Source organism: Phragmites australis, chromosome 2 (genome assembly GCF_958298935.1).
Source record: "Phragmites australis chromosome 2, lpPhrAust1.1, whole genome shotgun sequence".
Taxonomy (NCBI): domain Eukaryota; kingdom Viridiplantae; phylum Streptophyta; class Magnoliopsida; order Poales; family Poaceae; genus Phragmites; species Phragmites australis.
Genome location: NC_084922.1, coordinates 11,960,442 through 11,972,588, shown reverse-complemented (window position 1 = coordinate 11,972,588; position 12,147 = coordinate 11,960,442). Strand labels below are relative to the sequence as shown.

The window sequence follows — 12,147 nt, the reverse complement described above, 5'->3', positions numbered from 1 at the left end:
TGACATTGGTAGCACTCCGTTGACAAGGAGTATCATCATATGCAATTAATAAATCTTTCATTCGTGGAATTTTGAGATAATAGCTTAACAAAGCAGCTCCATGAACCATGGTTGTTTTGTGTCCACTAATGGTTTGGTAACTTTAAGACACTTGTTCTCCTTTAGTTTTAGAATCTGAACATGATTCCGAAGATGACTTTATAATTGTAGCATTGAATATTTCAGAACATGTCCTAATACAATGATTTTCCCTCCAAAATCCATCTTTTTGCAATACATTATTACTCATTGCACTACTTTTGCTAACTTTAGGTAGTAATTACTAACTCATTGCAATATTTGGAACAATAACATACCTGCCTTAGTGACATGCCATACAACTCACTAACAGTGCGCTATTTTCTAGTGCATAAACTAATTGTAGGGGCGTTTTTTTATACCAGTTGAAACTTCTGAATTGTGGATTATAGATTCTGCAAACAAACGGTCAGATTCTGGAAGTGGATTCTGCAAATATATACCTGGATTATAGTACAATACACAATCCACTCAAGATGAGCTTCTACAATTCGCAATCCAGAATCCAAGGGGAACAAACAGAGCCTAAAGAAAACTGTCACAATTGGCTTTTATTTTACAAACTCCTGCCATTACCTATCAAATAAACACCCACCACTAGGGATTAGCAAATTCTAAATTAAAATGAGTAGTAGAATGTTCGATAATCATATATTCTCCCGTCCTAAAATATATAGGAAATATTAGGATTTGAAAAAATCAAACTTTGTAAATTTTAATCAATTATTAATTAAATTATATACATGTTTTAATATATAAAAGTTATATCCGTATTTTATATATCTTTTAATACAATATTGATTTTATAGCCATAGATAATATATTACAAAATAAATTAATAATCAAATTACACTTTAATTTTTTTTAAATCCTAATACATCCTATATTTTAGTACGGAGATAGTGTTATCTACTACCTAACCCGCCCATCATCGTCTAAAGGTTACTCCTGCAAATTCTCAAAATCCAGTTGCATATTTACAAAATACGAGTACTTGTTAGATGCACAAAAGGTGAGCTTGAGGACCCTACGCCTCTCCATTCCGGCCAATCGATATATAAACCCATCGATCGTCGCATTTGGAAGATAGCATATCCCCTCAATTGCTTCCCTACACCACCTAACCTTGCAGCAAGCAACACAAAACGTTTACTTCTCGTTTTGCTCGGCAAGTCTTCTCTGCCTCATCAGCTCGCTTCGATCGAAATGGCGTCCCCGTCGACGTGCACGGGGGCGCAGCATCCCCTGAGGCTCCGAGACGTCATCGAGCGTGACGATGAGGACGACGACCTTATCGAGGAGCGCGAGGAGGAAGAGGAGGAGGAGGACTGGGAGATGAGCAGGCGCATGTCCCGCCTGTCCATGGAAGGCTCCGACGGCGGCGACGCCGACGACGAGGGCGACGGGTACCGCCATGGCGACGGCGACGAGGAGGCGGAGGCGGAGGACGACGACGACGAGTTCGAGGTGAGATCGGACGTCGACGGCGCGCACCGCCCGTGGCCTCCGTACGACGACGCAAAGGCCCCGCCATCGGCCTCGCTCCCGGGCACACCGGACCGCGCGGCGCAAGCGGCGCAGTCGCCGTGGTGGCCCGGGCCGTCGAGCACCAAGGAGTACGCGAGCGAGACGGAGGCGCGCTGGCCGGACGGCGGGAGGCGGCGGCAGCGGCACCACCGGCGGGAGCGGATGATGCGGGAGGTGTGGCTGGAGCGCGCGTGGCGGTTGCGGAAGCAGCGACGGCAGCTTCAGGAGGAGGTGCCGGTGGTGGTTCTTGGCGGCGGGGGCGGGGAGTCCCCGGCGGCTCGGGGCGGCGTGGCGATGGACATGGAGGAGGTCCGCGCGTGCAGGGACCTGGGCCTGGACCTCCCCTGCGACTGGACGGTGGAGATCCCTTGCTACGCGCTCTCCGGCGTCGACACCGCCAGCAGCGGCGGCAACTCCCCGGCCTCCGGCAGCTGGCGCATCTCCAGCCCCGGTAATCAATCCCCCCCCCCCCACCCAATCATTTCTACGCGTATAGACAAACGTCGGCTGAGAAAAAAAAAATCATCGCAAACAGTAGAAGGAAGCAAACCATCGGTTTTGTCAACAGAACGACCTTGTCCGTACGCGAGTTGCATCGGCTCAATCAGCTTCGCTTACCGGCCGGTCAATCTTTTCCCGCTGATTCGTCACCCGCGCAGCGCGCGTCCATTTGGCATCAAACCGACGCGAGCTTTGGCCTACCCGCCATGCACGCCCTCACGTCACCTCAGAACCGGAATCGAGTTCGACGGCCGGTTTGCCCTGGCTTACCAGGCAGTGAGAGCCAAGTAGCCCTATCTTATTGGCCAAAAGCACGAACATTGTACACTGGATTCATTAGTGGCGCATCTGTTACTGTCGTCTTCCGTGGCAGGCAATTTAGCTCGCTTAACTCGTGGCTGATTTGGACGGGTGGTTGGAGTTCCTGACGGCGACGAGCCCATGCTGCTTTTCCGGCTTCCCCCGACCCGCTGCAGTGCTCCGGCGTGTTTGCTCGCCACGTCCGCTAGTACGTTCCCTCTACGCGCTGCACTGCCCATCATGCCATGCACTTTTCAGCCACAAAAATCATCGATGATCGCGAACGAGCGTGCAAAGCAGTCGTCGCTGATAGAGTGATGACCCGTACACCATTAGCTGCATGATTGGATGGATCGGACAAAGGGAAAATTCTATAATAAGCTATGCACCTATTCTTCATCTATTTGTGTTGAGATTAGTATTTATAGTGTTAATTTAAAAATTATAAAGCAGGTGAGAGAATCAATCAATAAATAAGAGGAATAAACAATTGAGATAGAAAAAGGTGCATGGGCACCATAATGCTTTGTTGCAAAGCATGCTTTCTCGTTTATTTATTCCATAATCTCGAGTGATTATGCTGACGTTCTGGTGTGTGCTGTGGCATTAACAGGGGACGATCCCAAGGACGTGAAGGCGAGGCTCAAGGTCTGGGCGCAGGCGGTGGCGCTCGCATCTGCGTCTCGTCTCGGCTCCTGAAGATCTGTGATATGCTATGCATGCACGCGTGATTTGAGTTTGGGTTCCAAGCAGCTAGGAATCGACAGGACACCATGCATGCACATCTCCAAGACGTACAGACACTCTCTTCTCCACCTTTTACATGCATGGTCTTCCCATTTCATCTCATCTCAAAAAGCAAAAAAAAAAAAAAAGTCGTCTGTTGGGAGCAGAACAACAGTTGATTCTGCCAACGCTTGTGTGTCCGCTGTACATAAGCGTCTTCCAGAAGCAAGTGTGTGTATGTGTGTGTTCTCACGGCCATAGCTAGGGTCAGCATACATGGTTTGGTCAGGGAGCTCGAGCTAGCCGCCGTGCACAGCGCGCACGCGTCGCCCCGGGCGGTGTGTTTTCGCATCGCATGATTGTTGTACGAGCAGTAAGAGCGCTGGTGAAGAAAACAAGACGTGTTTTTCCGTGGATGAAATCTGTTGTTTGGCAAGAGGGGAGTACGGCGACCCAAACCGGCTGCAGCTTTTACGGGTGTTCTTCGTTCACGTGTTGTGTTCTGGTAGTACACTAGGGAGAGAGACTGGAGAGAAAAAAAAAAAGAAAAAAAAATAGAGGGAACAGGTTCCTGCAAAAGGGTTTCTAGAAGAATGTTTCATGTACTAGCATCTGCTGTGTTAAGTATTCTGTAGTCCACTGGAATTGCAGTTTTCCTCTCTTTTTTTTCCCTAGCCCAAATGTATGTGTGCATTAGATGGATGGGGTATTTTTCTTGGGGTGCCTGAAATGCAAAGTCTGATACTATTAACTCTCACTCCCAGCGACGAAAGAAGACTGACCATATTTCATCTGGCACTTTACTAGGCCTATTCATTGTTATTGTAAGATTTCTCCACATCTCCGATCGAAATTTCATCATGACACATGGCCCAATGATAAACTTTCTTGTTTTGCATTTTCAACACAAATGATGCCACCAAATGGGCGTTCATCCTCCAACATACGAGAAGCCTTCAAGTTTCATTGGATAACGACAGTAACTCAGGTTTGAACTCATCACGAGGATTTTGCTTAAAAAAAACTCATCAACAGGATCACCTCCTCACAGTTAATCTATATTTTGCGTGAAACGACATTACATTCGCAAAACAAGGCCTCAAAAGTGTTCTATACTTAAAGTTACTAGCTGAAAGAAATTCAAGTAACCCTCCCTTAAGATTCAAGTTTTCCGCAGAAGAAAAGGAAGATGTGTCGGGTAAACCGAACACTCAGCTATTGACTTTACTCAGCCGTCCAAGAGCAACTCACCACAATTTACGATTCGACAAGGCTGCTTAGGAACATCAGTTCTGCTGGTTTCTTGAGATTCAAGCTTCTTCACTACATCCATCCCCTCCAAGACATGTCCAAACACGACATGACGGTTGTCCAACCATGGTGTCTGGGAAGCATTCCATTATTTAAGTGTGAGCCAATAAAAACTCATTGCCAGGTTCTTGACGGAGAAAACAAACATAGCAGCCCGAGGGCTTGTTTGGATTAAGAATAATTTATTCTTGATATATTATTCTAGGATATCTAGATATATATTTACTGCCTTGCATCTTGTCTTGTTCATGCATAAACAACAAGCCCCATGAATATTATTGAGTTGAAAATGTCATGGTGCTGACTTATGAAATTATGCAATAAATCAAGGGATATAAATAAATGTATACAGATAAACATTACACAATTGTGAAAAATGAATAGATGCGGAAGGGTGGACTGAAAATCATTCAAAACTGGCCAAACAACTTAAAACAAAATCAGTTGGTAACATTAACCAAAGCTCTAGAAAAAAACATGTGATATAAAAATAATTTACAATTTCGTATACAAATAGTTTAAGTTTGAAGTATAGAAATGATTAAGTTTATTTGAATTAAAAAAAACTAGACCAACCTAGGAGGAACTAGATGGCTTTTTATTAAGAAGAAATGTGCATCCAAATTCACGTAAAAGAGGACTCAAACTTGGATGGTCTAGGTGTACATCCACACCCTCAATCAATTTAGCTAGTATCGCTTCCTAGTTTATTTGAATTAAGATTAAGAAGATATTTGGAGACAATGAATTTAAGTACCAACAGACGTCAACTCATGTATTACAATTTTGTGTCCAGGATAGTAGCCCCCACAAATAGGAATCCATGGAGTTTTGTGTTGAAGGATTAATGTTTCACTCTAGGATACGGGATGTATCATTGCTCTAAGAACTTTGATTCTACATAACCAGGCGGTATGAACCCCTCGCTACCCCTTTTCTGAAAGACAAACGGTTGTTTGTAAGCTAGTTTGTTATGGGTGTATATAACTTACTCAGGTTCAACAGCTATCTTAATCAGCTATAACAGAAATAACCCCTCTTTGAAGTGCCTGAAGTAATTACTCTAAGATAGCAGATAAATGCCTATATATCAATGGAACACAAAATACTTCCTAATTTTTCCCATATGGATTTGAATACGAATCAGTACTAAAAACAAGAAGATTCTTACTGGTGGAAAATTTATGATGTTCTAGCAGGGAAAATAGTGAGCAAAAATAAATTGCTTCATTATTAAAAATTAGGAATGCCTTACCTTCACAGTGCAAATGAAAAACTGACTTCCATTTGTGTCAGGGCCAGCATTCGCCATGCTTAGTACACCAGGGCCAACATGCTTCACTGAAAAAAGGTTAGCAAATAACTTTTCAATTTAAGAACTAGCGAACTGGCACTAAGCACCCCCACATTTCGCAATTCAGAAAATTTTTATTTAGAGTCCTACGAGCTCTTCTCTGCATTATTAAATTTATGTGTAGAAGTAATCCATAAAGAGGATTTGTTAAATTCCCATTGTGCTCTCTATCCCATTTAAAAAAGGAATAATTCTGACCATGTAAGCAGGATAAGAAAAGCAAGCTAAATCTTTTTCACAATGATAATAAACCATAGGATTTGTGGGGGGTGGGGTGAGGGGGGGGGGAATAAGGCAGAGAAAGTTCACACGAAAATTTAACTTAATGGTACTATAATAACTAGCTGTACTTTTCCAGATGTGCTCACTTGAAGACAATGTTCAGTATGAAACCACTTACATGTAAAATTTTCATCGTCAAAGCATTCACCATAAATACTTCTCCCACCAGTACCCTGTGGTCACCAGTTATAGCTTAGCACTAAAAAAAGTGAAGAAGACCTTTTAGCTCATGACAGAAACAGGTGTGTGCTGACAAATACATCACTGGACTTCCTGACAAGACTAGGGCGAACTTTGTTTGGCTATCATGCAGTGCTTTTCATACCCTGTTGATAATTTCTTTGTAAATTCTTTGAACAGTATAGTGCTTCCCTTAACTAAAAGGTAGCCAGTGGTAGATTTTGATAGTTTGCTTATTTTCATGGTGTGAGCATGTGAGGTGGTTTCCGACCCCAGCCATCATCAGCCTATTGATTTGGTTCTGTATTAACAAAGAGCAGAGAAGTTGCATCTTCATCCTTCCATATTCATGTTTTACTCCTTAATAATCATAAAAAATAATTCAGTTTTTCAATTTTAAAATGTACTTTGCCCAACCTCGGCACCAAAAAATCAATATTGTGTTATGAGTACAACCAATCTGATTGTTTAAATTCTGTTCTTGCACTTGCATAAGAAACATAGGGCCAAAACAGGGAAAAAAAAATCTAAGCTTATCTAGTGAGTAATACCTTCATTGGAGCAATTTTGCAGAGAAATCCCACTGGATACTTATCATTATAGACTATGATTAATGATGGAGAGAGAATTTACAAGTTGCATAAGGGAGTTGCATTGCACTATAGTATGTAAAATGGTTTTCAACTAATCTCCGCACAAGAAATAGGTATTGGGTGATGCAATGCTGATAGTTGGATGCCCTTTCAAAGTGCATTTTTAGTAGAGTGATAGACCAGTAGACATTGAGTGAGATAATGCTCAATGTTTCGCAATCCTGTCCTCAGAAATAATATAAACCAACAATCCAAGAGCACTCAGCGAATCCAGGGGTTGTGGAGGACTCAGTGTGCAGGATGGTATAGGATCTGGTGCAATATCTTGAACCCATATGTCAATAAACTTGTGGCTCATGCGATGACCATTGACCGGTGATACTCATCTAAAAAACAGTAGTACACCAGAAAACCATTTTTTGAGCTAGGCATGGTACTGAACCATTTGGAGACTTGTAGCAAGTATGCCAATCAATAGTTGAACTATAAGTCTATCTGACCGAACTGAACAGTATCCTGCCTGGCACACAAAATTTCAGAACTGGTTTTGTTCTTCTTTCTAGTTCAGTTGTTCCTTGTTTGAGTCCTAGCATTTTGTCCGGCTATAACAGCCAATGACTTGTTAAGTTGATTGGGAACCTTTATTCTGCTCTCCTGTTCTTTAGTTGTATTTGACAAAATAGATGAGTTGTTCTCAGTGGATAAAGGGAGAAAAATTGCGCAAATTCCAGGAATTTTCTTCCTTCCATTTTTTTGAGGACTTCTTGCTTCCACTTTTAACAACTTAACTGGGAGCAATATCTAAAGTCCAATTTGAAAATTAATTAAAAAAGTCTAAATTGAAACCTCGGTGCAACCTACGAGGAAATTGATGGGCAAATGCTAGATAAACTCATAACCACCTTGCCAGCTCAATTGATGACCGGACAAATAACTTTCCCTCGAATTGATATGCAACCTTCGTAAACCATTCAAGCAATGTGTGCGTTGGTAAAGCTTACATTGTTTTCCTGGAAATCCCCACCCTGAATCATGAAGTCCTTGATGATCCGGTGGAAGGAGCAGCCCTTGTATCCGTACCCTTTCTTTCCTGCACTCCCCCAACCAACCAGATGAGCAGCAGTGCGATGCGCGGTGAGTTCTAAACTACAGTGACTAGTAATAATTTGAACTCAATTCGCAGAGTAAAATACCCGTACAGAGGGCGCGGAAGTTTTCGACGGTCTTGGGGACGACCTCCCCGAAGAGGCCGATGACGACGCGGCCCTCGGGCTCCCCGCCGATCTCCACGTCGAAGAAGCACTTGCTCGTCACCTTCGCCTGCAGCTCCACGGCCCCCTGCCGTGAATACCACCACCAAACAGCGCGTCAGTACGCGCTTGGGCTCCAGAGAGCGCGACGAGGCGGTATAACCGTACCTCCGCCACGGCGGCGCGGACGACGACGGCGGCCCCAGGGGCGCGGCGGGCACCGAGCCTCAGCGCTGGTAGAGCGCGGGCGGGGCGGAGGGCAAGCGCGCAGCAGTGCGCAGCGCGGGCGAGTCTGGAAGGCAACGGCGCCGGCGCGGGCGCGAGGGCGGACACGGCCGCAGGGCACGCCATGGTGGGGTTTGGCTGCGTGGCTTATCGGATAGGAGGGCTGAGGGACGGGCGGGGCGCACGAATGACCGAGGCGTTGGAGCTTTTTGAGTTGAAATTATCCTCTACACTATTTTTTTTAATTTTTTATAATTATTTATGTAGTGTTTTGAATTTTGAGAGTAATACGTGAGGACCGATCAAATTATATTTAAATTAACTAAAATATATGATCATTTAATATGATGAGAGATAGAAAATATCCGTTTTTGATGTGCCACGTGATAACTAACATTTCACCATAACAATAGCAACCACTAAATAATTAAAACGAATTCAATTTCGGTAATCCCGATATGTGTGTTTTGATAATTTTTAAAAGAGCTATTATCCACATATACAAAAACATCATGATTGTATAAATTATATCGCAGCGAAATAAACATCTAAAAGAAAACGAAGACCGGTGACGCCATTTGCAGGCAACTGACCCGAGTTAGTGATAGTATAGCAACTACTCATCATCGCATGGCTCTGGGCATAAGTAGCTAGCACCTAACTTCACCTGCAAAATAATAAATAAAGTACAGTGAGTACGAAAGTACTCGCAAGACTCTATAGGTATATATGTTCCTAACTTGAAGGATAATACATTTGGTTGTGGCAAGAAAACTAAATCATAAGTTGACAGATTTGCTTAAATATAATTTTTCATCACCTTAATATGTACACACCTAATTATGAAGATTTAGTTACTCAACTGACGTGACCCTATTCTTTCTCAAATCCTACCTATAGCTCAATGAGTAACCTTAATAAAATGATCACCCAAAAGATTACATCAACCTTTTTCGTCTCATGTTCATCCTCGATGAACATGATCATCATCTTAAGAACATCACGTGACTCTACGACGAACTGTCAGGACACCAAATATGCTTATGATCGAGAGTGCGGTAATTTGAAATATTGTTGCACCCTGCAGGTGGGTATATTTTTACCCACACAACACGAGTCCATCCTCTTAGCCCTTGTGACAACCTTTCTCATATGTATTGCATCAGACCGATCCGTGCATATGCTACCGAGGATATCTAGTTTCGGCTGGAGCTCTTCCCCATTGGACACCCTAGGGTCCTCTCCGCCCCAGTATAAACTTCTCTATCTTATCATTTTTCTTGATACAACGCAGGGTCACAGTCAGTCGATGCACACAACATATGATATTGAGTTCATCCGTCCCATGTACGAATATATGGTGAGTACGGTAAGTGTTGGGCATAGGCAAACATCGGTATGGTCCTTAATCAACTCAAGATGGGCTACAACGTTCGATACTCATTTCTCATTTGTCCCTACCACCTGCTCAAGTCTCATAACCAACACACTTACCGCATTGACTTAACTATCATCGTAGAGTTTGTAAAACATGTCTACTCGCGAATGATGATGACATCCACCACTCGACTTCTACCGACGCGCTAAGTATAGCTAAGCATTTATGGAACACTAGACTTGATTCTATTCGTTACTTGTGATTACAAGAATACAGTAACATCAGTCACAAGGAAGATAATGCAGCGATATAGGATCTAACCACTTGACTTTCCTAACTCAAACTAACTTAATACAACTAACCTATATAATAGTAGCAAGTTAAGTCACATGACCATTGTAAAGTAAGGGTGCAATATGATAAATGTTTGTCTTGATGTTCACTTCACTCAAGATCAATTACAAAATTCTTTTCAAGAAAATCCGTTACTCTCTGGTTTGTTGATCACTAAAAAAGAAAAATGCATTGCAATAAGCATGATGAAATACTATAAAGTATGATTTATGATGCATGATCAAGAAAACATTTGTAAAAGAACGTTGAAACGATTGAGCTAGAAATAATCTAAATATCACATGGGATAAACTAAGCTTACTGGGTTATGGGTGTCTGATGGTCAGACCATGGGAGGTGGCGATTAGACCATAAGGGGCATACAGAGAGAAATTCAGTATTGAGTAAACTTAAAGGTCAGACCAGACCTATAACGATCAGACCGACCAAGTGGTGGTCTGACTCTTGATTATGGAGTCTGACTAGAGTCTAACTAGCCAAATCACAACCTAGCGGTCTGACCGGCCTAGGTGACGGTAGCACCTCAACAAGGTCGCCAGCAAAGACTTCGGCGATGCTTTCAACCAAGGGTGGTACCAAAATACTCTTCAAGTTTAGGGTAGTGTATTTTAGATGGTTTGAGCAACATGCATATGGCCAAAAGCTTGGACTATATGGATCAACATCCATGGCTATGTAGTGCTCGGTCCTATGGATATGGGGAGCTCGATCCTATGGCTATGGATCTCGGGAGAAAAGAGCAAAAAATTGCTGGGGAGCTTCACCTTGGTGTGAGAAAGCTTTCTTCAGGGTTAGCCAGCTTCGGGGTAACTCCGATGTGGAGATCGACTATGAGATGCTCCAACTAGCCTAGAGGTGGAAGAAGACATGTGAAGCTTCTCCGGTAAGAAAGATGGTAGAGAGGAGCTTGGAGAAGTCTTTGAGAAGCTCGCGGAAGCCTTCTTCGTTGATCTCTAGCTGTCATGGTGGTCGAGGTGGAGCTCTCCTCTCTCTCTTGGTTTTGGGTGGAAGAAAGCTTGGGCTTGCTCCGGCTCGGGGAAGGCTTGGAGATGAGCTCGGGGACGACGTGTAGAACTCGTGGACGACCTCGTCCTTCAATCTTCGGTTTCTGTTGTGCTCGATATGGAGGATAGTAAGGGAGCTCTTCTTACTCTTTCTCTCTATCTTGGGTGGGGAAGAAAATAAATAAGTGAGGGAGTGAGAGGTGGTTAATTGGGTTTTTTAAGTGGGTATTATGGGGTCTGGCAGTCAGACCGCGGGCTGGATCCACGTGTAGAAAGTTCTCCCTTATTTTTCATTTCTCTATTGATTCTTTTCCCTTCCTTCGTAAATGATTTTGGGTCATCTAACGACCTTCAAACAATTCCCACTCGTAAGTATATGGTGAAAATATGAGGTGTTTAATGACGTAACATTTTTAAAAAGTTTTGAACCTAAAACAAAAGCCAAAAATAATAAAACATGATGTCATGATGCATATACATGTTTAATATCTAGTTTGAGGTTTTCAAGGTGTGACACAATGGAGTGGTGTATTTTTTAAACATATCATCCATTGAAAAGACAACAGTCAACTGTCATCCTTCCAACAAACAGCGGACATCTATAATAATTATTTTTTCAAACGGCCATAAAAAATTGTTTAATTTGCAAAAAATAAAGTAAAAATCCGTGAACATCTACTTGTTTGTGGACGAAGATCTTCTGACATATTATACGGCTACTGACTTATTGTACAGCCCATAGGATCCCGTGCTTGTTTGTAACGTCGGGTTTGGATCGTTCATCTCCAGCTCCCGTGATTGAGTTATTTCGCTATTGGGCTGGGAAGCTGGAGGACGGTTTGCGGGTTAATTGAGGTGCCACTTCCAAGCCCAGCCCGTGTAGTGCGGTAGATTGCCTGACGGCACCTCAATAAACCTCGCAAGCTTTGGCTAAATCCAACCGGAAACTTGGCGACATGTGGCTAGCCACAATTTGACAAGTCAGTTAAAGTACATATCAAATCAAACACAGCCTAATTCTAGGTCCACGTATCCTCCCCACCTTCACCGCATGGCTACAAAGTGGGCTTACGTGGTTTTGCAA

At 43.2% G+C, this 12,147-nt stretch overlaps 2 protein-coding genes across 2 annotated transcripts; one reads left to right on the top strand and one right to left on the bottom strand.

Annotated features, from left to right (window-relative positions):
- The first annotated feature begins 1,117 nt into the window (after positions 1–1,117).
- LOC133899876 (uncharacterized) lies at positions 1,118–3,973 on the top strand. The gene is made up of 2 exons (XM_062340911.1): positions 1,118–2,056; positions 3,020–3,973. Exons 1-2 carry the CDS (start codon positions 1,285–1,287, stop codon positions 3,103–3,105), a joined length of 858 nt encoding a protein of 285 aa, XP_062196895.1. The 5' UTR covers positions 1,118–1,284; the 3' UTR covers positions 3,106–3,973.
- Positions 3,974–4,076: 103 nt separating this feature from the next.
- On the bottom strand, positions 4,077–8,531 carry LOC133899886 (peptidyl-prolyl cis-trans isomerase-like). The gene is made up of 6 exons (XM_062340922.1): positions 8,271–8,531; positions 8,046–8,190; positions 7,854–7,942; positions 6,198–6,252; positions 5,699–5,784; positions 4,077–4,516 (listed from the first exon to the last, which is right to left on the bottom strand). The coding sequence occupies exons 1-6, from the start codon at positions 8,451–8,453 to the stop codon at positions 4,361–4,363; spliced, it is 714 nt and encodes a 237-aa protein (XP_062196906.1). The 5' UTR covers positions 8,454–8,531; the 3' UTR covers positions 4,077–4,360.
- Between the last annotated feature and the right edge of the window lie 3,616 nt (positions 8,532–12,147).

Coding starts and splice junctions, on each gene's coding strand:
- LOC133899876 (XM_062340911.1), top strand. CDS start 1,285: ATGGCGTCCCCGTCGACGTGCACGGGGGCGCAGCATCCCCTGAGGCTC. Junction 2,057..3,019: donor CTGGCGCATCTCCAGCCCCG/GTAATCAATCCC, acceptor TGGCATTAACAG/GGGACGATCCCAAGGACGTG.
- LOC133899886 (XM_062340922.1), bottom strand. CDS start 8,453: ATGGCGTGCCCTGCGGCCGTGTCCGCCCTCGCGCCCGCGCCGGCGCCG. Junction 8,191..8,270: donor TCCGCGCCGCCGTGGCGGAG/GTACGGTTATAC, acceptor TATTCACGGCAG/GGGGCCGTGGAGCTGCAGGC. Junction 6,253..7,853: donor GGGATTTCCAGGAAAACAAT/GTAAGCTTTACC, acceptor TGGTGACCACAG/GGTACTGGTGGGAGAAGTAT.